We start from the raw sequence: 23,209 nt of genomic DNA, 5'->3' as shown, positions 1-23,209 counted from the left end.
AACATTTTACATATTTATATGTTTTTATACGTGAAAAATGCACTTTTGCATATATTTATACCATATAGAAATATAGAAATGAAATATAGAAAATATGGAAATACTTTGAGATTCAAATATTGGTTTCAGTATATCCTTCATACACTGTGTATGCAAGAAATATATTATTATAAAGACAATATGTACAATATTGAGATATTCAATGTTATCATGTATTCACTTCTGCATTACTAGTACTAGGGACGTCTCAGGAAGACTGAATTTCGTCTATATTTATGTGAGCAATAAATCGTAGCCTCATTTGTAAAGCAGGTCTTAGTCTTCGTATAATACATTCCACTTCGTTCTTCATCATATCCCCGACGAACATGTACTTTATATGATATCTATTGTAGTTAATATTAAGGTTAATATATTTAGAATAAAAATAATAGAAATATTTTACCAGATAATTATATCAAAATAAGTTGATAAAAAAGGATACAGTAAATCACAAACTGGGTCCATGTATTTTAGATGAGTTTGAACTCGATCGACTTGTTCAAGCATTTCATATAGACGAACTGTTAATTCTACGACACAATTCGGCCTTTCAGCATTAAATCTTGCTAAAGTAGGTCCAATTAAATGACACGCATATATAAATTGTTCTTCGCTATTTATAACTGGTTGAAGTTTCTCTTTAATAAATCTAAATAAAATTGGATTTTAGCACGTTATATTATAATTACTAAAAATATATAGTATTCAAAATTTAAACCTACTGAGGCATAGTAGTTATTTGTCCAACACCGGCATGATGCCACACAGAATGTGCCAATGCCAGCATATAACTGAATTTATTTTCTAATAAACTGTTATGTGTGCTATTAAAATTAAATATTTGAAATGGAGTTAAATTACTGTAATTCCAATTAGCTAGACCTGGGCTGCTAATAGTTGCTACTAATCGGTCATGAAGGGCTGACCAATAACACTCTGGTAAAGCAGCCAATAGCAAACCCACACAATTTATCCATAAATGAATTTCATCTGACGGTATCACTGTGTACCTAATAAACTCGAAATTAAAAGGTTGAAGAACCTAAGTATATAGTAATATCTCATTGCATCTTACCCTTTTGCAACTACATCTAACAATGAATTGGCAACTATATTTGGAGCAACAGGGACAGCCATAAGTTCAACACATGTAACATACAATGCATGTGCAGCAGGATTGGGAAATTCATTAAATCTCCAATCAGTAGCAGGAAAATGAGCTGTACCTGACATTGCTGAAAATTTCGACAGGCGATTATAAAATACTATTTAATAAAAAAAAATACTATTTAAAAAATACTATTTAATAAAATCACCTACTTTCCACAATTCTTCGTACTAAGCGGATATAGTAATCTAATTCTGGCATCCATGTGACAACATCATCAGTAGATCGAGTCATGTACATTTGATAAGCTTCTGAGAGTGCCCATCCTGGTGCCCTAATTTCTTTTAAGGAACCTAAAACAGCTGCCACTAATCGTCGTTTCAGAGGTGGTCTGTCTCTTAATTTACGTTCATAATAATGTAAAGTATTATAAAGGTACGTAACAGGTCGATCTAAAAAAATGGAACAAAACGAATCAGATTAATTCAAATATAAGGATTGTATTATTATCGTTAATAGAGAAGTGTATACGAACCATGGAATTTATATAAACATCCTAAATGTTCTAGCAATGTTTCTAAACTTTTTGACACAGCTGGTATTTCCAAATACCTATGTACAACGATATCAAAAACAGGCAAAAATCGTAAGCATACATTCCCAAAATAAACAGGCAAACTTTGATATTGACTAGGTCCTCCGCTAGTTTGTTCCATAATACCTTCTGGAGCAAATTTCTCTGGGAATTTTCTATGAAATGCAAGATGTTTTTCATGCCAGTTCGATTGTTTCCAATGCTCCGGAGAATTTTCTTTCACAAACTCTTGGGTTCTGTTTCTCAATTCAATAGCTTTTAATAACAATAATTGAATTATAAAAAAGCATACTTGTGCGTCACTGCCTTCGTGAGTCCTCAGTACCAGGCAAAGAATTAATCTATCAATAGTTACAATATTATATTTCCATATCATATCGTTAACTGTATCTACACATTTATTTACATGTTGTCCACCCACGCTATTAGCAAATTCAAATACGAGATAATCACAGAATTTTCGAAGATGTGCCGACAAAGCTCGGGCTCCAATCCTTTCTAAGATTTTATACGCGATCGGACTAATTCGATCAGTTTCGAAAATAATCTTCCACAAAAGGCATAAAAATAGAGGTGGTGTACCAGGTACAGAAAAGTGTGCTATTATATCATTTTCATTACTCATAGAAGCCCAATTTCGATATTCTTCTTCCACCGCTTTCTTGATCTGTTGTTTGTTTTCTTTTGGTACGCTATTTTGCTGAAAAAATTCGCTTAACACCGGAGGAAAACATTGAAGAGTGTGATTAGCCCACGAGTGTGGGGTATTCTGCATAATTGTGTTCAACAATTCCTTGCACCATGTTCCACTGTGACTATCTGATCCAGTTCCTGTAACGTGCATAGAACGTGCCAGCGTTAATACTAAAGCTCTATTCAGCTCCTCAGATTCTGCTGACACAAGAGTTTTAGGTTCTGATAAAAATCGAGATAATTGTGGTTGTACTTCAGCTGATCCCAATCCAGTAATTAAACGAAGAGCGGTGCTTTCCACACATAGATGAAGTTGTGTTTGATTAGTTTGTGGCACAGCTGCAAGGCTATGTAAATGAGACAAAAGTTGCACTCTATAATGCGGTTGTATATGATGCATCCTATAACTAAACATTTCCAAAAGAGTATATAATGTTCCCCATGCATGAGACTTGAAAACTGTTGGAAGCAACTGGCTGATGAAACCTTTGATGCCAAGACTTTCAATCTCAGTGTATACTAGTAATCTACTATAAGTTTCAACCAATGCTGGTGCCAATGCCATATTGCTTTTGGATTGTGCCGATTTGATAACGTGAGTAACGATGCTATGTATTAGGCTCATTTTAGAGTGAACAGTCAATGAATCCAAAATTGACATCGATAATGGCGTCGTTGGTCCACTTGCGAGGGCTGCATTATTTTGTAACGTCTGCATCGGCTGCTGTTGCTGACCTTTTTGAGTACCAAGTATAGTATCTACTAAAGCTGCCATTGGTCTACCAAAATACTCTTGATTTGTAGAATACGCATTACATAGCAAAGCAATGCGGTAATCAGATCCCATACAAAGAGAAGTGTTAGGCATAACTAAATGTTGTAAAAATTCATGATGAAGTTTCAAAGTGTGTGGTATTGGTCTGTGAATATTGGAATGTTCTGACTGAGCTTTTTTTAGCAAATGTATCCATATACACGTAATAGCCATTTGATGTGTGCATAATGCTTGAGTATAATCCGGTACCGGTAACGGTTCCTTTTCTGGATATAGGAGGTCGTATAGTTTTAATACTGGTAAAAAGTTTGATAGTGGGTTTCTCTGAATACTTCCAGAAATGAATTGTAGCAAGACCCACATTAAGTGATCTCTCCCTTTCCTTAAGTCTCTTCCTGCTAATTTATCGTGTATTGCCATTACAATACTCGGGAAACAAGCGTACGAAAAGAGTACAAAGTATATAAGCTGTGATGAGAGATGTAACCATACATAATGATTTGCAACAGTTCCATCAGTTCCTTCTGCCGGTAACGTTTCATTTTCTGCACGTTCCATAGCAAGAATTACAAGTTCTACCAATTGCTCTTCCAAAGCTATACATCGTTGTTTTTGCTGTAATAGAAGCAACATAAAATTATTATATACTTATATTACCATATTACTATTATCTTATTATTATAAGCATACCTGTTTTTGTAAACCAAGCATCGAACACACCATATCCCTACTATAAGGTTGTTCTAATACATATCTCAGTAATTCAGTTTGTGGTTTGAGTAAATCCTCATCATAAGGCAAATTTCCTTTTAATGAAAATTTTAATGTTGTGGTATCAAGTACCCAAGGATTGATTAAATCAGCATATCCAGTATGTTCCACAACTGGTAACATCTTTGAATGTCCAACTATAGATACCATTTGCGCAGTATTACGAAAACTTTCAACAAAGTTTGAAAGCAATTTTGCTAATTTCTAAAAAAAACAAATTATATCAGATGTTATTAAATTTAACAAAGTATGATAAGTTTTATCTTTGAATGAAGTAACATACCCAGTGTGGCCAGTTTTTACCATCAGGATAAGCCTTTTGAATTTCAGTTACAATAAAATATCCTGGTAATAAACAAGCATTTCTATCAAAAATGTATTCAATTACATTTTCCAAAGCTTTCAATTGAGGCTGAATAGATGCATCTAATCTCGATGGAATTGTTTGTGCTTTTTCTTTGCATCCCTATAAGCATATAATAAGCATTCATTAATTTAAATTTGTATTACTTTGAAATTAATTTTGCTGACACTTACCTTCATTATTTCTCTGACACCCTTGTAATCAACTCCTCCAATAATGTGCCGAATAAGAACAAAACATTCAACCCAAAAATCTTCTAACTGATATTGAAGTTTATCACAATTTAATATACATTCACACACAAGTCTGAAATTATATATATTTTACACATAATATTTTATAAATGATACCTTATTTTCAAATTGATCTACCTTGCTGGCAAAACATTAGATGTAACTAAGTTTTCAAGTAGTGACAATAATAATTGCAATCTCTTATGATTAGTCATTGCTGCTGCCATAGATAAAAATTGTCTTACTGCATTCTCTTGCTGTTCTTTGGATAAATTTGACATAGCAGATGATAATTCTGTTTGCCATGTTGCTATTTTCTCGCTTTCACTGTTTGGGTGATGCACCAAAACACAACTAAAAGCTTCTTCTATAGCTTCCACTTTCTATAGTAGATTTACAAAGTGATAAAAATAATTATTATTGAAATAAAAATATAATTTTAGATTGCAACAAGACTGAGAGGGAAGAATATAGAAATAATATGACTATTATTTTCATTAATACCATCTTCGATAAAAAACTATTTAGAAACAAGTGTGTAAATATCTATATTAAACAGATGTTTATTTAATCTGAAATAATTGTAATTATATAGCTGCAAAAAACTGAATCTTAACCTTAATCTGTTTTTTTAAATTACTATAAAACAACAATAATAAATAATAAGACAGATAAACAGCATAAAATAAATGCATTAGTTAATGTACACATAATGTATACTTACTAAAATATCATTAACAATGGTAGTGATTTGAATTTCACTCGTCATCTTTTGGTTAAAAAATCTTATGCTGCAATAGAATAAAATCTATAAATCACCGTATAATAATTTATGTTTCATTTAGTTCTTTCATTATTTTTTTCAATATTCACAGTCAACGTCCAATAACATTGATTTGTAAACACAATTCATATTCTGTTTACGTTTGCATAACCTAAATTTGCATTTGAATGAAAAAGTATGATTGGTATCGGTAATATGTACTCGTGGTATGCACTGTCTCACACGCACATAGAACTTATACTAACAGTAAGTGTATAGTATGTATAGATATAGGAGCCTGCGATTAGGAATATACAGTACGGTCGTACACAGGTCTGGAAACTCCTACGGAGGGATAAGGCTTAATGACCGGACGATGTTGGCCAATCTGTCCGCAACAAGGTAACTGGATCTATTTGCAAGGATTCGTTGCACAGCGCGATCTTGTGTCTGCACCTGCAATACTTCTGTATTATGGTGGTAAACCATGCATATACGCTCGGTTGGTAAACGGGCTGCAGCGTAGCTGCGGCTACCTGGCAAAGAATCTCGCGCAAAAATAAAAGTCGGTTTGAAGCGATGCTTTTTTTTAAATAGAAGCTTTACTTTAAACATCATGTAGTACGCAAGTGTTACAACAATATACTATACTTATAGTTACAATACATATTATTATAATCATATCTATTTGATAATAATGTACTTCAATTCAATATACAAAGATCATGTATTGTGCCGAACTGTAGCCCAAATAAAAGTTAGTATTATAAAAAATTATTTTTATAGCGAAGAACGAGAATCTTCGTGGAAAATGGGTAGCATTGATTAGATAGGGCGTTAGGGATCGGGTTAGGGAATATATGAAAAATATTTTGAAGAATATTAAATAGTATAGTATCTAGTTATAAAATTTTTTAATGAATCAAAAAAAAAAAAAATTAAAAACAAATTTATTTTCCGCTATGATCCTCCGATAGATGCGTCTAATATATATACGTACATACTATAAAAGCATTAAAAATACGTTTGATTTGGAAATTATGCTTTTTCATTAGAAATAATAGTATTTATTAATGAATCACATAATGAGTGTCTGTTTAAACAACCTTTTTTCTGTACCAGATGAAATAATGTACATGTATTTATTTTAAATAAATTGTGAAAAATGACGAGATGTAGTTTAGGTTACCTTATATTCTTTACCTTTATTGTACGCAGATATTGTTTTTGCCGCAGGATGGCGCTAAATGCAAAATCCTAACAAATAAATCGAGGCTCTATAGTAGCGCCATGGTTTGTAAAGCACAACTCTCGACATTAAGAGCCTTACCCCCACTACGAAAGTTCCTACACCTGTATGTACGACTGTGCATTAGACAAATTATAGCACGGAAATTCTCACGATTTACTTTGACTTCGCTGTTGTGATGTGGGCTGTGTTTCTCCAGTTTTCAGCTCACTTAACCTGGCGTCCCTGACAAGTTTGCGACGGTACAAGCGAATCGTCTCATTGTATCGGCCTTGGATATTTAGAAAATCTGTCCAATATGGCAGAGGACTTACGCCTCCATTTCTGTAGATTATGCGTATTCATTCTATAGTAATCCTGCGTCCGCGATTTACCGTAGGAATTGAATATTCCTTGCCTAAAATTTGCCAGGGAATCGGGAACAATCTGGTAGAAACAACTATTTACACACAAGATATACACTTGCATACACGTTTTCGTAAAAGCAGAAGTAAAAAGGTTCATTTCGTAGATGCGGTTCTATCGAGAAAGAGCGATGTGATTGTACGATCTCAGCGCCTCTTCTCGAAATCAAAGCAAACTTTCATATAAAAAGAAAGAGACTCCTTCTTCTCTGATTTTCACCGTGTTGTTGTAAAAAAAAATCCACAGGGATATAAAAATAGAGTGCGTGAACGAGCTGAAAAAGCGATATAGGAATAGGAAGAGAATGCTGTATAAAGAACTATTCGTGCATATTCGCTACATATTCGTATAGTAAATATGTAAGTACAACATCGATCAACGAGCGGCGTTAGACACATGCCTCATTAGATAAGGATAGAAAGCGCCTCTATGCAGCGTTCTATTCCTATTCCTATATCGCATACACGGTAACATATGCCTCGCGTACATTATCTTTATATTTTTATGGAAGAATCTGTGAAAAAAGAAATAAAAATATTGAGCAACCATGAATATATTTCACTTCATACTAAACCGATAAAGTAGATTGTAGATGACGCGAGTTCTTACCGTCGCGTGCCGCCACAGCGGCGAACATTTCGTTCAAATCTTTGGTCGTTAGTGTTTATGACAAACTTGCTTAAAAGATGTAAACCGCAGTTTGAAAAACACTTTTTAATAAGACTTTATGTTAAAAGATTCGTTACAAATACTTTCTATACTTGGGATAGATCTAATTACCGAAGGAAAGAAAGAAATCAATCGTATCTCCGACTGCGATAATTATATAACCTACATATACGATTGGAAGATTGAAGCAAAGTATGTTCTCTGTAAAGTCTAATGTGAAATCGACGTTGCTTTGTGGACCAGCAGAGTTGAGTCAATCTTTTATGTTTGAGGTAAATGAATCAAAAAATATAAACATTATAATATTTTGTACATACAAACGTAGTTCAGTAACTTAAAATAAATAGTGGAATTAGGATTGCACAGTGATAGAGAAATTTACGCGAACTGGATACGATATAGAATAAGATTTTTTAATTTCTTTTTCGAAAAAGATCAAAATTTAAATAGATTAGAGATACTTATTGGGTTATTAAAAAATTGTTTAAACGTTTACATGTAATTGCAAAAATTTATTTTATTCAAATTTATTTATTTATTCAAATTTATTTCAAATATTCGTATCGATAAGATATTGGTGTACAGTTGTGCATTGTTACTGGCCACGAGGAAAGATCAAATATGACCAATTAGCAATGCAAGGTTTAGAACAGATATTTTTCTTTGGCGTGAAATTACATACGTATTTATCTGTAGCAAAGAGTTCGGATTACATCGAATATGACTCGATATTTGAAATTTTCGAAAGACTTGATAATTCTTGAATTTTAAACCTTCACAGATTTTTAGTTTTTAAAATTTCTATAAATCATGAATTTTTAAAAAATCTAGATAGATTTCAAAATCTTAAAAGTTTAATAGTAATTATTTTTTCTCCTGATATGTTGTTTTGTCCTTCATATCTTAAAATAAAGAAATCTATCAATTTATATTTAATATCATACATATTCAATACCTTTCAAGGTTTCAAAACTAAAATATATCAGTAATTTCAAAATTTATCAAAATTTTAAAAACTCAAGACCTATCAAGAGTTTCAATGCATTGAGGACAAAGTAACATACATGTATAATTTCTTATAATATTATAAATATTTCAACTTCTTTAAATCTCATAGAACTGTAGAATCAACATGGAAGAAATAGTGACGAAAAAAATATTAAACGAGTCCTTGGAATTCACTTGCGTAGCCCGAATGTTAATAAACAGAATTTGATAACATACTTTAAAAAATTACAAATGTGAAACGTCGACCCGTAATGAGATAAGTCTTTCTAAGTATCGAAGCATATTTGAAATGTTTCCTCCGCCTCACGAAGACGTACAAGGAGTGGTGGGGATATTAATGGCCAGTTAGCAATGCAGGGTTTTCGTCAGTTAGCAAGGCAGTGCTGTATACAATATATAGCGCCTAGAACGTATGAAAATATACAGAAACATGATAAGATTGATACGTTGTTTCAAAATCTCAAAAGCATTCTAAATATTAGCATTAAAAGTCAACATTATTGCACGGTCGGTGCTCGTTATGGAACTGCTTTGTTAAAAATGGTATGGACATTTCCGGAATCGAGTTTTCCTTCGTAGGTAGCAATTTACTGGGCCGAAGAAGGACGCCGCGTCGTTTACATTACACCGACTCCTTTGGAGAGACTGCCGGCAGCCTGTCACGATAGAAGTAATCCAGCACCCGCGGCTTTCAAGCTGATGAGATTTATGTAAGCGGAACACTTTTCTTGCGGCGCTTCTGCACGTGCATCGGCCTTCGGGATTCGTTTCTAAAAAGAGCGCCAGATTTATATCCATTTAACTAAACTAAATCGCTTATTTTGAAATCGTTTGTTTCACTTGAATTTTGAATCTCGAATGTCGGTTAATATATTGCGGACTTACTCACTTCGTTCTAAGACGCGGAAGAATTTATTAGTTCTTTTTGATCTTCTAAGAAGAAAGAAGATCGTGTCATGTTTCCAAAACTCGTTCATGGTCGTTTTGAGTCATATAGCAGCTATAAGATTTTTTTTTTTTTACCATAGAAAACCTCCGTATATATGTTACGTGTATTATATAAAACATTTAGAAATTGCATTTCGTTTTTATCGCAGTGAGGCGTAATTATCCTGAATACACTGGTTAAATCTGAAATCAATCTGAGAATGTAAACAAAAGTTACAAGACATTTGCTGTAAACATATATTTACTAAAAAATTAGAATACAGCACGAAGAGTCACCTTAAGCATATAATAAATGTTAAAGATGATATTTTTCACTGAATATTAAGACTTAGGAATGTAACGAATAATTGCTTAATATTTCTACGACCTCTGTGAAATATATATTTGCATTAAATATTTTGTAATTACTATATATATTTTCAGATTTATTTCAAACTTTATCAATATAACAATTGGCATCTCGTGATAATGCTAACGGAATCTCGAAATGTTTCGTATAACACAGACAATATACAAAATTTCTATAAGCATTCAAATGCTTTCGCGAACTACTGTATAATAACCGATGGAATCATAGTGAAGGATCGCAGCGTTACGCCATAGAATAATAATATGTAGAACGGTTTCGAATTCGAGAAGTTTGTTCAACGTACCGGAAGCGATAGATCAAGGAACATTAGTTACTTTACACGTCACACGCGACAGGTATTGACATTCTACGTGCATAAACATTATGCGTTGTTTAGAAGCGATCGTATTTTCAGAAGAGGCTGCGTTAACTGCACATAGATCACGCCAGAGAGGTTACTCATTCTCAGCTGCTTTATGTAGCGAACTACAATGAAATACGCAGTATAGTAGCGCACAAAGAACTTTGATTCATCGTTGAATAAATTTGCTTGAACCGAGTTACAATTTGCAAATATAGCGTGGTATAAATGTAATAATAAATAAATCGAACGCTTCATAAAGAATTGAAAAAAGAAGGACTATTTTCACGTATGTACGTACATATACGCGTGAAACTTATACTTTCGTTATCGTTAATCGTTCGAAATTATCTTTGATTTTAACGTTTTATTAGTCATTTAACGAATGATACTTGAAACGATTTTACAGAAACAGCCTGCAGATTAGATTTGTGTAAAAAAATTATGTTTCAAAACTCTATTCTTGGCCGATTTTTCCTTGAAAAAATGATGCTTCTTCAGAAATAAGAAATTCAAGAGAAAATTCTTAATTATACCTCGGTCAATCATATCGTATATACGTATCCACGCGGAGAATTAATACCAACAACAAGATGGAGATGAAACGCATGAAAAATGATCGATATCGTTTTCATTTTTTTCCAAGTCAATTTTAACTATGCGAACGCTTACGAAGCTAATCCTTCGCGGATAAAACGAGGCAGTTTCGAAACGTTTATTCTTTCGGTTAGATAAACAACGAAGTCCGCAATTTTTATACGCGATTCATCGTGGCACCAGAAGCAAGAGTAAAATAAACGGTCGAACCGGGGTCGTCGCAAATCAGCTGCTTCCTTCTTCTACCGTTTATTTTTCAAAGCTGAGATTTTATCTGTCCACGCTTGAGGATTCGTCGAACCGTGCCTTCTGACGAAAGAGGAAAATTCTCTTCTCTAACTGCGCCTCTTCACTTTACTTTGCTTTTTTCACATATGTAGGTTCCAGTTCATTTCTCTAATTATCTCGCTTCTTAGTTCTACCGTGTATGCATACACCAGATGCATACCTATGTATAGTATAGTTTCTACAAATGCAGAAACGTCGATCGAAATGCGGTGGCAATATCTATACGAATTTTAATCTAGTTCAGGCTTTCGTTCAAATTTTAGAATCAATTTAATCAAATTAATAATAAGCAACGACGCTTACTGCGTTCTCATTGAATCAAGAAATTATATATTTAAGTATCTATTCAATATACATATACATTTACTATTTAAATATCGCTATTTGTGTCGATGTTAGAGTCAGAAATCTTTCTGTTAATTTAGATTCTATAATTTTAAAGAAGCAAAACGATCTTCTAATTTAAAAGAAGCTGCTAGATCTAACTTGTAATTAAACGATTAACGAATCTGTAGATGAAAAAGAATGTTAAATCGAAACAAAAATTTCCAAGATTCTATACTTTGTCGAGTTGCAAACAACGGTTTTCTTATTGCATACGGCTTTTTAGAAGTCGATCCAATGACGTTATAATATTCCATTATGCATAATTATGCGAATGCTAGAAAATAAAATCATTAGAGTCCAAAAAATTCGATATTTTAGTGTAATAATTCGTATCAATTAATTATGGATCACTGATAACGTAATATATATTTAGATTCGTTTATTTAATTATAAAGAAAACTTAAATTTTGACAGAGATATGATTCGCTTATAGATCTATTCGAGTACCGTTACGTAATTTTGATTTACTCTTGGTTGGAGTGCGCGGATTTAGACATTGTGTTGGATTTAAAAGAACTGACTGATTATATATTAGATTTACAAATGCTATAACGCTTTCACTTTTGGAAACGAAGTTTATTGATTTTGAAACAGATTTACACCAAGGCAATAAACGAAACGCTATTTTACGTTTATTACGGCATCCATTTACTTGAGCTATATTGCTCGCGGGATGCTTGCGCCGTTTGTTTATTTTGCAGTTACCAATCATTCTCGATGCCGAATTTTTTCAATAAATTATTATATTCAGGTGGTCTTGGTAATCAGTTAAACGTTTCTGATTTTCCTTCCAGATATATATCTATCATTTATGTTACAAGTTACGAGATACAAAAGGACACGTTATTGTCTCTTAAATTTCAAGAAAAAAGCTTTAAAACAATATTCTCTAGACATAATTTCCTACTCAAAGAATACATACAATAGCGTAAGGAAAATATGGCTTATACATATACATACGCATATATGTAATGTAAGATGACAATAGTCACAAATAACATGTATAGTATTCTGATTAAGATAGCGTAATATAATAATTGTAATACTATGATTTTATTACTATTATAACGGTATAACAGTAGTATAATACATCGTAGGATTCATGCGATTAACTCAAAACAAGGCGCAAAACTTACTGATAGATGTTCGCTGCTTAAATTGATAGTAATTATAATGAAATATAGTAGCACGATAATAAATTATTATCACAACAACACAATAACGATACAATGTATCTTAAGAAGGTAGGGTAAATACGATTTGGTAAGATAATGTAAGAAAATCCAAGTGGATCACATCTGCTTTGAACGAACTGCGATCATTCTGTAATAAGGTTGCATTACGCGCGCGTAGTGCAACAGTGAATCCGCTTTCGATTATGAAATCGAACGCAAAACGATCACGAAGAAATCAATACCCTAGGTACTTGGAGGACTATAAGGCTCTGGCAAAGCTGCTCGTCCAGCTACACACCTTCGCCACTTTGCCTTCTGTGCTCTTGATCGACGACTTCGACGCCTATACCGGTGGCTATAAAGAAAGTGAGGTGTTGCAAGATGTACACACTGCCAGAACGTGTTCTTTGATTCTCGACACGATGAATTCTTGCGCGCAAATCCTGAAAACCAACGTAAGTAGCGATATACGGTTTGCTGGCTAGAAGTATTAAGACATCTACTAATTACATTTACTGGAAATTTTACCGAGGATCACGCTTGCTGGAAGCTTCGTTGGAATTTCCTTCTTTTTTTTTTCTTTTTTTGTAAATTGTATTTATCGAACGTTTTATCACCAATTAGAGTTTTTTGTAAATTTTATTGAAAATTACATCTGTCAAAAATTGCAGTATAGAACGCATATGATGCGAGCGAGATGACAGATTTGTAGTAGAATAACTGGGAGCTAGAAACACTGAGATGCATTTAATACTTATGGCCGGTTGTGTAACTCGATGAAACGAATATTTGGGAAACAAACTATACCGATAAGGAAAGAAGAAATTATTAAGAAAGAATAAAGAAACATTTGTCTGTGTTTGCTTCAGGTACATGTGTGCGTCTGGTCCTCTTCCGCGATGCAAGACTTTAACCCGTACACGATATACTTCATCAACATTTGGAGTATAACAGACGAAAAGGAGAATAATACAATATTGCTGCAAAAATACGTGCAGGAAACTCCCACTGAACAGAGTCCGACCTATAAATACTGTAAACTCGATGATGGAACGAGAGTGTTGAAAGAAGTTCTGTACGAAGCTACGAGGGAAGAATCTTAGAAATTCGTTTTGGGATTACCGTTAATTAATTTTAAGGATGTTAAGAATACTCAGTAGAATACGTAGTTAAGAAGAGTATTTTATGTAATATGATAATATAGCAGGATTTTGATTGGTCTAATACATTGAAACGATAGATCGTATTTTTGTTTCGCATTTGATATGTTACTTACGTTCCTTTTTATATAAAAATCGTATTTAAATAATTAATAGTTGATTTACAATTTATTTATTAGCCAAACAGTCGATATTTCAACGTAACATAATTTCAACTTTTCTAATCATGTATATTTGATGAAATACATTCACTGTAATTTAAAAAGTATTATATGCTATAACAGTAAAGCGATACTCCACAAATATTCAGCGATACTCCCTACAAGCGAAATGTTGCAAGAAGGCAATGAAGTCGATAGTTAACGCACCAAGCTCCGTTCGCGCGACACTCTAAAAATCTAACACCGTCCTTGAAATGCGTTGAAGCTCCAAGACCGCTTGCAGGCAGCGCAGCGGCTCGTTTCATTTCTGTATACCTACGGCAAATTAGACTCGAAGAGGTTCAACGGAGAATTACATTTGCATAGAAGACGCACAGTGCTATAACCAGCGTCACTCTGCTTCACCTTAAAACCTGTCTATTAAACTACATTCCATATTCACGTTTTTACATTATAATAGATACACTGTCGTCCATAAGTACATATTAGAACACTTTCGAATTCATGCAAATGTATAAAATATAATCGTATATATATAATTAGTAGATATTGATGTAATCTATAGTTACTATTTAATTAGTATAATTAAAAGAGCAATAATTGAAAGCATATAAAAATCGATCCTGTGGAAATACCTGATTTAGATGCGTCTGTTCAACGTTGCGATGTTACAGCGATTGAAATATGTTTCTAGTCGCGTTCTAAGAGTTTATGTAGGTTTTATACACTGTCAGTTATCCATTACACAAGTCGATGCGAAGTCACAGCGATTCTGATATGGTAATTTCTTTATTAGTTTAAATTTACCAAAGTATTTGATGACATAGAATTAACACGTTCTTCGATCGTAATTTTGGAGATGTAATAGAAATATCAACTTCTTCGGATTGTAGCAGCGTGTAGAAACACTTATTGACGATAGTGTGCACTGTAATAATTTTCTCAACACTGTCATGGATACGAGATAATGTAAAAACGAAAGGAGAATTAACAGAGTCTAATTATAAGCCGACGAACGACTTTTTTATTGTCGTTATTCTTCAAGGCATAGAAACGCTATAACAAACGACGGTAACACGGCGAAAAAGGCAAGTGCAGGGGGGCTTTGGATGTTGGCGTCCTATTGTCTGGTTCTTCTGCTCGACCAGGTCGAGAGCCCTTCTCGGGAAGAGCCCCCATATAGACTGAACCGACCACTTGTTCCGATCGGTCCGAAACAATCTGAAACTGACAGGACTATGGACCAGCCGTGGACTTCTCGCAGCGAGGTAATAAATGGAAACTTGGAGGTACCGTAAAGTCACCGTGAACGGGAAAATGTCACAAGAAAGACGCATTTTTTTCCAGCTGACGATACACGCATAAGGAGATACACTAATATCATCGAATAAATAGAAGTCGATGTATCATAACTAAGATCCTAACTAACTATATCCATAACTAACTACAATCCTGGTGCGGTCTTGGAATTTTGTATGCCTCGATGAGATACATATTGGTAATGATTCTTTCATGATTTTCAGATCAAATTTAAGAAAGGGTTTGCAGCAATAAGGAGACAAAAGTGATCAGCATCTTAATGGATTTTCTGTTGGTTTACTCGAATTACTGGAAAATGGAGCTGCCTCCTTGCTACAGCAGCCACTTCAATTTTTTAACGATAGAAAAATACGATTTCGTCGAAAGTGACCGAAAGAATCCGGTAAGGCTAATCAATTACGGATTGATCGGACACGAAGACATATACACATGTACGTGGAAAGAAAGAGAAGGAAAGAGAGCGAAGGAGAAGAAGATAATTACGGAGCAGAAAATTGCAGGGTGACTTATACTAGCAGAAGTTTACACGTTGCGAATGAACCGGCTCTTGGTGGGTTCAGGATCAGCAAGACAACGGTAAACCACCGTCGTTGGTCTGTTGTCGTGATGAGGAGCAAGAAAGAGACAAAAGAGACAGCGGAGAAGGGACGAGTAACGAGAAGAAAGAGGGAGAGGAAGAAAGATGGGAAAAAGGGAGGGAGAAAAAGCGAGAGGGAAGATCGCATACCTGAGTGAACAGGTGTGCCGGAGTGGACGACGAGTGAGTTGCTGTCCAGCCGACGGCGGCTTGGCCAACGAGCAGCCTGTTAAGTCCCTTCGTGCACGAAGAGCAGGGACGCAATCACTTCGCCGATTTTAGAATTCGCGACCGATTGGAATTCCACCGAGGAAAGTAAAATGCCTCTGAAATCACTTGGGACTGTTTTAACAACCGGCTATTGCTTTAAATCGAACGTCTCCCCCGTCAGAGATCGTAAAGTCCCGCGAATGTGCAAGATTAACGTCATTCGTTGAACGCTTCGTTCTTCATTTTCTTCGATATGGATTATGTTAAGTTTTGAGATTTTTAGGATTGTTGTTAAATTTACACGTAGAAGAATTCGTTGTATATTAATCGAAATGTCTTATCGTAAACGGCATATTTTAAATCTGAGTACACAGATCTTATCGAGCAGTTTTCGTTTGTTAAAGAAAGTTAAGTCGGAGAGACTCGTAGAGATTTATAGTTATTGTCCTCGATTATTCATATTGGAAATTGACAGTCAGTCGTGTCTAAAAATGCCGGGTGATTTATTTGAACTACGAGTGACAAGCAATATCCGAAGAGCAGATTGTAAATGTAGAATGACTTTTGTCTCCCTGGTTACCTCAGACACGGCGCTATAATTGCACTCACGATCCTCGCCACTTTCTCCGCTGGACCGAGCGCATTCAAATACCAACAGCTACTTTAAATGCATCCACGGACTCGGTGACTAACTGCATCTCTTTTTTTTTTCTTCTGCCGATGTCTCAAACTAAACTCGCTTCTGTCTATGAATATTTATGATCTTTCCTAATAACAAACTCTACTTCATTATCATAATTTATTCCAATCATTTCTATTTCAAATTAGTATTTACATCGTTATAACCGTCATAGTAGATAAATTGTCAGTGTACGATCGATAGAAAGAAGTTAAAAGGAGATTCTAATAAGAATTAAGAACAAAGAACGAAACGACGAGGATTATTTTTCTTGTCAGTTATTCGTCAAGAAGAGGAAGACAAATCGAGTACGAGGCAGCTAGTAAAGTTGTTTAAAGGTGGTTAATAGCCAACCCTACGAGTGAATTACACCCACGGATACGTAGGTAGCCGAGCAATAGCGCGTTATTATCTCGCTCGCTACGCCTACCAGTGGAACGAGTTCGATCGAAGAGTTCGATCGTTCTGGCCGATTAACCATCATTGTGTTTTCTTGTCTCGAGCAGGTGTCTCGAAGATAGATATTGCTTGCACGCGACAACGTTAGGAATTATTGATAGAACGACCGGCGTACAAACGTACGGCCAGGTTTAAATCTGACTTGGAGCTTAATCTCACGACCTACCTTATATCTAACTTTATGCAGTGTCTACGAGCGTAAAGTGAAATATGGTATTTGCGCGTCGTTCTGCGTTATAAATCACAAATGATAACTGTATAAACCACGTATTCGTTGGTTCCATAACGGAATCGTCATCGGGTACGTGGCATTAAATATTTATCGAACGAATTGTATCGGAGAACTTCTTCGATAGATATTTCGAAATTAGGATTTTCAAATAGAACTAATTATCGATTTTATACTTTATTCGCTATCGCATTTCCTCTTAAATTGACAATTAATCGGTATCTTTTTCCTATTTGTAGAATTTATCGAAATCGATACCAAGTACTCACAGTTAAGAAAAATTCGAACGTGTCGAGTTGCATCGAGCAGGGATCTGATAACTATAGCGCGGATATTTGTGCATTTTTGGAAAATTCAAAAAACGCAAAAGCGTAGAGAAATGCAAAAATATGCAAAGGAGAGTCAAGGTACTTCCTGTAACATTTAGAAGATGAAGTAAATTTCTATTCAGGTTTTACATGTTTAGTTATGTCGATAAAGACGTAAAATTGCATAAACATTCGCAGTGATTTACCGATGACAAAAACAGGACAGAAGAACAATACGTTCTATTATTCTGTCGAAAGGTTACGGCAACATTGTTTTCTAATTCCAGATGTTCTTTGCGGAACTGCAGAGGACAATCGGTTGGAGGGTGATGAAAGCGCGAACTACGGACACGAAAAGAATAAATCAGGTCTCCGATTGAAATTTAACGAGGAATCTGGATGGCCACAGGTGTGCGTCCATTTCTAAACGTACGATCCTCCTGCACCCTTTCACATCCCTTTACCAACTGGTCGGTCGCTGTTAAAAGCTACATTCCATCGGCCAAACAACCAGTTCTGAATCGGTTTCGAATTCTCGATGGCTCATGAATCTTCGATCGCACGGAACTACACGTATGCCTGGAAGTATGTATCGAAGAAAGCGAAATGAACGCCGAATTTGCTTCATTCGTATCGACGAGAACGCACAACGTGGTCAGATGTATCGCGTTACGGTACGGTCGTTCCTCTGACAGGGGAAATTGCTTTTCCAAGCGAACCGAAACTCTCTTTAAACAGATAATCTATGGATAGATAGGTAGTTTCAACTTTTGCCGCTCTTATACGCGCACATCGGGTGTTTTGGTAACATTGTAAACGAGATATCATATGAAATTAGTTTATTTTTGCTGTTATCTGTATCAGACGGAGCAACAGCATCAAGAAGAACATCAGGTACCGATATGAAAAGCTGCTGATGCGATTATGACGCGATAACGAAGCGAGATAAAAATAAATGTTGCATAAATGATTTTTTCGAATAAGCTGTATCGGAGATTTAATCGTTTCGTTCAATCAGTTTTTGTTAAAAAAATTTCAACAGCAGATAAAAATTTGTATGCAAATATCCTTCGATCAAAAAATTTTTCGCATAATTTTCAACATATATTATCGAAACTTTCTACATAATTATATTATTTCATCGAAAGCGATCGAAAAGTCACAGTTGAACGATCAAAGCGACACCGCTCTACCACACATCGTAAACGATACATTATAAAAGCATTAGACTTGTTTGTTGTTCGTAAATCTCGTTGAAATAATCCTTCGAATAATACGTCTCTTTAACGGAGTTTATCTTTCCGAAACTTAACCGAGTACAATTTCAGACGATATAATCATCGGTTAAAGCAAACTGTATAACGATGGATATAAGCGATCCTGCGATTCCTCGAAATAGCGAGCGAGTAACGAAGCTCGGGCACGAAGTCCTCGTCACTTTTTTAACCATCGAAATTCTCCGATAGCGACGAAGAGGAGCGTAACACACAGGACTGCAACGGGGAGTCTGCCATCGGGCCGAGACAGGCTGCTCCAGCAGGCGAGCAAGTGCCAGTTGCTCGGCGGCAGTTGCCACGGCTGGACATACATTTGCTTCCTTTCGTCGAGGTCTTCGTTTACATGCGACTTACCCCCGTCGCGGTTCTTTGAAAGGGAGTTCGAGGGTCGAAAGTAATCACCGTGAAGGAAAGTGACGAGAAGCCGAAATCGTGGAAGCATTTCGAAGGAAGAAATAAACGGCAAACGAGAGGAAAAGGAGATAGATAGATAGATAGATAGAGAGAGAGAGAGAGAGAGAGAGGGAGAGAGAGAGAGAGAGAGGGATCATGAAAAGGAGGATGCCATGTGTTAGGAACAGTGAGTGCGTGTGAGTGGCGTGCGTGTTACGTGCGTGTCGGCCCAGTGGCTTCGGTCCTTCGACCCTCGAGGACGTACCACCAGCCGAGGACACGATGATGATCTCGATGATACAAACTGCCATCCTCCTGTCCGTCTTCGTTCATCTCAATGCCGCCACCAATACTATCACTATGGCTAAGGTGAGTATGTAATTGAACGTTGTCTCATTTGGAGAAGGTTTTGAATGTTCCCTAGAAAATGGAAAATTGATTGACAGGGTAGAGTTTTAGAGTTTCGCCAAAGGTGGTCTGAATAGCGTGAAATGCTTGAAAATTGGAAATTCTCGTTGAGAAAGGCAAAGATTCTGTGAAACAGCGGTAAAAAGGTATGTCTCATGGTACGATACAGTGGAATTTTATCTTCGACAGACCTGATGCATTTTAGTATATAGTGTTTGAAGAAATTAGGGAAGCGTTTAAGTCAGAGGATTTGATTTATGACACGGTTTGTAAGATATCGCTGATAGCAATGTTGTATATTTAACGTTTATTAATAGCAGTACGTTAATAAACGTACATCTGATCGATATTAATAGTAATGTCGTTGATATATGTATATTTCACATACACGAATAATAGCGTTATCTTAATCTATTGTCTTGTAAGATCGGCTGTAATCGATAGAGACATACTCGGAGGAAACAAGACTCTTTTGTCACTTGTCAGCTGTAACTTCTATTATCAGAAAAAGAAGAGATTACAGAAGGCACAACCGGGTCAAACGTTTCTTTGCAATCCAACTTACGTGATCTCGTAATCACCGCAGGTAATATCTGCCATGAACTGTGCAGCGTGCAGGTGCAACTATACTCTAGTAGAAGCGTTAGCCGGTTAAATAGCTAGTAGTTCGTCGTGTAGTTAAAAGGTATTCATGCGACAATGGTTGGTTGTTGGTTAATTAGACACGGTTCGCCAGTACGATAAGCACGGACGAGGAGAACTGTTTCGACTAACGAAAGAAACGTTTTTCATAATAGTTGCGCGACAGAAAAATTATTAGCACTTGGCGTGCGCGTTGTACAATCGTTTCACGGCCTTTTAAGTATCCCGCCGTACGATACAAATAGTCTTTTGTTTGCACCAGGCAAAGAAGAAAGGTACATAGCGGTAATATCTGAGTCTCGATTAGAGATCCGACAGCGTAACTTTTCTTTCTTCTTTTTTTTCTTCTCAATATAATTATAAATACGCGAGATATCGTGCCTCTTTCTCTGTCCCTGTTTCGCTCCCTCTTTGCGTTAATGATTAATCGAGAAACTCAACGCTATGCTCGTTGTTAAGTTAATTATGTGGAGCACCCGATAACTTACTGCTTTTACACTGGGTAGAAAGATAATTTTGATTTCTCGTTACGAAATTTTATTGCATTATACTCGTTCTCTTTCTCATTTTTCCTCTTTCTCGGTCTTCCAAGAAACATGTCGAAACGAACGATTCTTCCGTGAAATAGTAGCGATTCTTATCAACGCATCGTGACGTGTTCGATCGCCGTGTATTATGGTGAAATTTTCGTATTTCATAAAAATATGATTCATCGTTAATTTAATCTACGCCCACGATCGCACAAGGCAACGCTATTGCAACACTTTGTAATATTCGATAGTGAGAAGCAAGTCTCTTCTTAACCCCTCGCCTTCTCATCTTTTCCGCGACTATATACATCTGCGTTAACTAGCGACTGCTTTGACGCTATGTCCGAGGCAAAACGTTGAAATATTATACACGATTTGTATTCAGTAATCTACGGTCTTATAATATGGAAGTAAAGCCAGAGTTAAAATTGAACTTTGATACAAGTCTGACTTCGTTCTATTTGATCCATAATCCATACCAGTCTGATGAGTCTGTCTCGATACTACGAGACAAGGGGTTAAAAAAAAAATTCGTGTAGGTGGTCTTATGGCTATGCCGTGAATGTTCGTTGAAATTCACATTTTTGAGCGTACAACTAAAGCGTAGTCGGAAGTTAAACAGAAATTTTCTTCCAAGCGTTAGATATTATAACGAAGACTTCACACTGGATATTTTGTATGTACATATTTCTGCATACTAGATGCTTGATTCTGTATATTTTTGCAGCTTTAAGCGTATAAACGCCTATAATCTATTTATGGCATTGTACGAGAGTCACAACTAGGTTCATCGGAAAGTTTTTCTTCTTATAATTAAGTTTCAACGTAATATTTATCGTCGCTTATAGCCGCCTTTCGGCGATTCGTTTGCTTCGTCGTTGTTAAATTTTTCATGTTTTATCTGAACGTTTCATCTAAATATTCCCGTGTTACTACGACTTGTTTTCGAGTATCCAACGTTCTTTGTATCAAACAGCTTTAGAAATATTTAAAATGAAATGTCAGAAACCGTGGAAAATTGTCCCCGTAGGAGATGTTTTATTCGACCCTCGTAAAGAATGCAATTATCGTTATCAGCGATCGATTTCTTCGCCGTCTTTTCTCCTAGATTAAATTTTCAGATTCGAAGCGTGAATCAGATTCCAGAGACACGGCTTGAAACGCAAATAGAATTTCAGATTGAAATGTAAATTAAATTTCAAATTGAAATGTACATATATTTCAACCACCTGCGTTTTATGAAAAATCCACGAGCGAAGTTTCAGATAGTATAGGATCGAACGGAACGTACAATCGAAAAGGTGTAGACGTTTCAACTGACCTGATACAATGCCAAATATCTTGGAATATCACCAGTATTCCCCCAGAATAGAAACCACGGCGTCTAATCAATTTCCGCGATAGAGGCACATGGCCGATCCACGATGACAGACGCCAAAGAGAAAATTGCATTTATTTATGTCGCGGTCATTCGTTTCCTCCTTATCGAATTAATTACGATAAAAGTAGCCGCGTGTGTCCAACAACATTGCTCTTTCTTCGTATTTTACCGTTTGTTTGTAAACTGCCACGTTTTCCTCGTGCACAAATCGTAAAGAAGTGGTTACGAGGGACAAGCTTCGTTGCAGATAGCACGATTTTTCATTTCCACGTCGGGATAACGATACTCGCTTTCAATTATATACTCTGGACGGTTAAATGGAACGCGTAAACGCGACGAAATAACGCTCCTTCGCGACAACGCCGATAAAATCACGAACAGCTTCCAGGAACATGTTCTAGAATTAAGAGCGTTACACGCGTATTTTCTGACCCGAAAATCTTTGCTGGCATAGCGAATTAACGATGTTAATAAATCGCGAATATTACGTCGGTGGATAGTAGATTTATGCTTGATGATTCTGTTGCTCTGTTTTCCTTCGGCTGCTCCTCGGCCGCCGGTCTCTCGATATATCGGGAAAACGCTTATCCTCTTCGCGAGAAACGATTCTCGCATTCGCTGATCCGTTATATTCTCTTTTCGCGTGGCAATGCATTTTGCAATTTAATCGTTTCCAGCTTTGGCCGATAGAAATT

General features: G+C 35.7%; 3 protein-coding genes across 9 annotated transcripts in view; 2 read left to right on the top strand and 1 right to left on the bottom strand.

Moving 5' to 3' along the window:
- Positions 1 to 145: 145 nt before the first annotated feature.
- On the bottom strand, positions 146 to 7,110 carry LOC126871546 (mediator of RNA polymerase II transcription subunit 23). Of its 3 annotated transcripts, XM_050630472.1 has the most exons (13): positions 6,675 to 7,110; positions 6,548 to 6,601; positions 5,306 to 5,372; positions 4,720 to 4,964; positions 4,522 to 4,654; positions 4,268 to 4,450; positions 3,904 to 4,188; positions 1,686 to 3,828; positions 1,363 to 1,602; positions 1,118 to 1,277; positions 765 to 1,052; positions 485 to 691; positions 146 to 386 (listed from the first exon to the last, which is right to left on the bottom strand). In XM_050630472.1, exons 3-13 carry the CDS (start codon positions 5,348 to 5,350, stop codon positions 248 to 250), a joined length of 4,068 nt encoding a protein of 1,355 aa, XP_050486429.1. In that variant the 5' UTR covers positions 5,351 to 5,372; positions 6,548 to 6,601; positions 6,675 to 7,110; the 3' UTR covers positions 146 to 247. The 3 variants fall into 3 exon arrangements, with proteins under 3 accessions (XP_050486429.1, XP_050486438.1, XP_050486420.1); XM_050630481.1 differs by lacking the exon at positions 6,548 to 6,601 and having other exon boundaries at positions 6,754 to 7,110; XM_050630463.1 differs by having other exon boundaries at positions 5,306 to 6,697; positions 6,754 to 7,109.
- A 59-nt stretch (positions 7,111 to 7,169) lies between these two features.
- On the top strand, positions 7,170 to 14,093 carry LOC126872468 (uncharacterized). Of its 2 annotated transcripts, none has more exons than XM_050632460.1 (5): positions 7,170 to 7,259; positions 7,736 to 7,939; positions 9,255 to 9,385; positions 13,028 to 13,235; positions 13,650 to 14,093. In XM_050632460.1, exons 2-5 carry the CDS (start codon positions 7,862 to 7,864, stop codon positions 13,881 to 13,883), a joined length of 651 nt encoding a protein of 216 aa, XP_050488417.1. In that variant the 5' UTR covers positions 7,170 to 7,259; positions 7,736 to 7,861; the 3' UTR covers positions 13,884 to 14,093. The 2 variants fall into 2 exon arrangements, with proteins under 2 accessions (XP_050488417.1, XP_050488407.1); XM_050632450.1 differs by having other exon boundaries at positions 7,197 to 7,357.
- A 5,204-nt stretch (positions 14,094 to 19,297) lies between these two features.
- Positions 19,298 to 23,209, top strand: part of LOC126871908 (SPARC-related modular calcium-binding protein 1) — a 33,823-nt gene continuing 29,911 nt past the window's right edge. The window contains exon 1 of one of the 4 annotated variants that reach the window (XM_050631248.1): positions 19,298 to 19,922. In XM_050631248.1, the coding sequence (XP_050487205.1) occupies positions 19,836 to 19,922 (87 nt within the window). In that variant the 5' untranslated portion in view covers positions 19,298 to 19,835. The remainder of the gene's footprint in view (positions 19,923 to 23,209) is intronic. The other 3 variants (XM_050631266.1, XM_050631258.1, XM_050631275.1) reach the window with 3 other exon arrangements.

This window comes from Bombus huntii, chromosome 1 (assembly GCF_024542735.1).
Source record: "Bombus huntii isolate Logan2020A chromosome 1, iyBomHunt1.1, whole genome shotgun sequence".
Classification (NCBI taxonomy): domain Eukaryota; kingdom Metazoa; phylum Arthropoda; class Insecta; order Hymenoptera; family Apidae; genus Bombus; species Bombus huntii.
The sequence above is the reverse complement of the archived record's forward strand: the minus strand, read 5'-3'. Positions and strand labels throughout refer to the sequence as shown.

Coding starts and splice junctions, on each gene's coding strand:
- LOC126871546 (XM_050630472.1), bottom strand. CDS start 5,350: ATGACGAGTGAAATTCAAATCACTACCATTGTTAATGATATTTTA. Junction 4,655..4,719: donor TCTAATGTTTTGCCAGCAAG/GTAGATCAATTT, acceptor ATATAATTTCAG/ACTTGTGTGTGAATGTATAT. Junction 1,278..1,362: donor AGTACGAAGAATTGTGGAAA/GTAGGTGATTTT, acceptor CGAAATTTTCAG/CAATGTCAGGTACAGCTCAT.
- LOC126872468 (XM_050632460.1), top strand. CDS start 7,862: ATGTTCTCTGTAAAGTCTAATGTGAAATCGACGTTGCTTTGTGGACCA. Junction 7,940..9,254: donor GTCAATCTTTTATGTTTGAG/GTAAATGAATCA, acceptor TTTCCTTCGTAG/GTAGCAATTTACTGGGCCGA. Junction 13,236..13,649: donor CGCAAATCCTGAAAACCAAC/GTAAGTAGCGAT, acceptor TGTTTGCTTCAG/GTACATGTGTGCGTCTGGTC.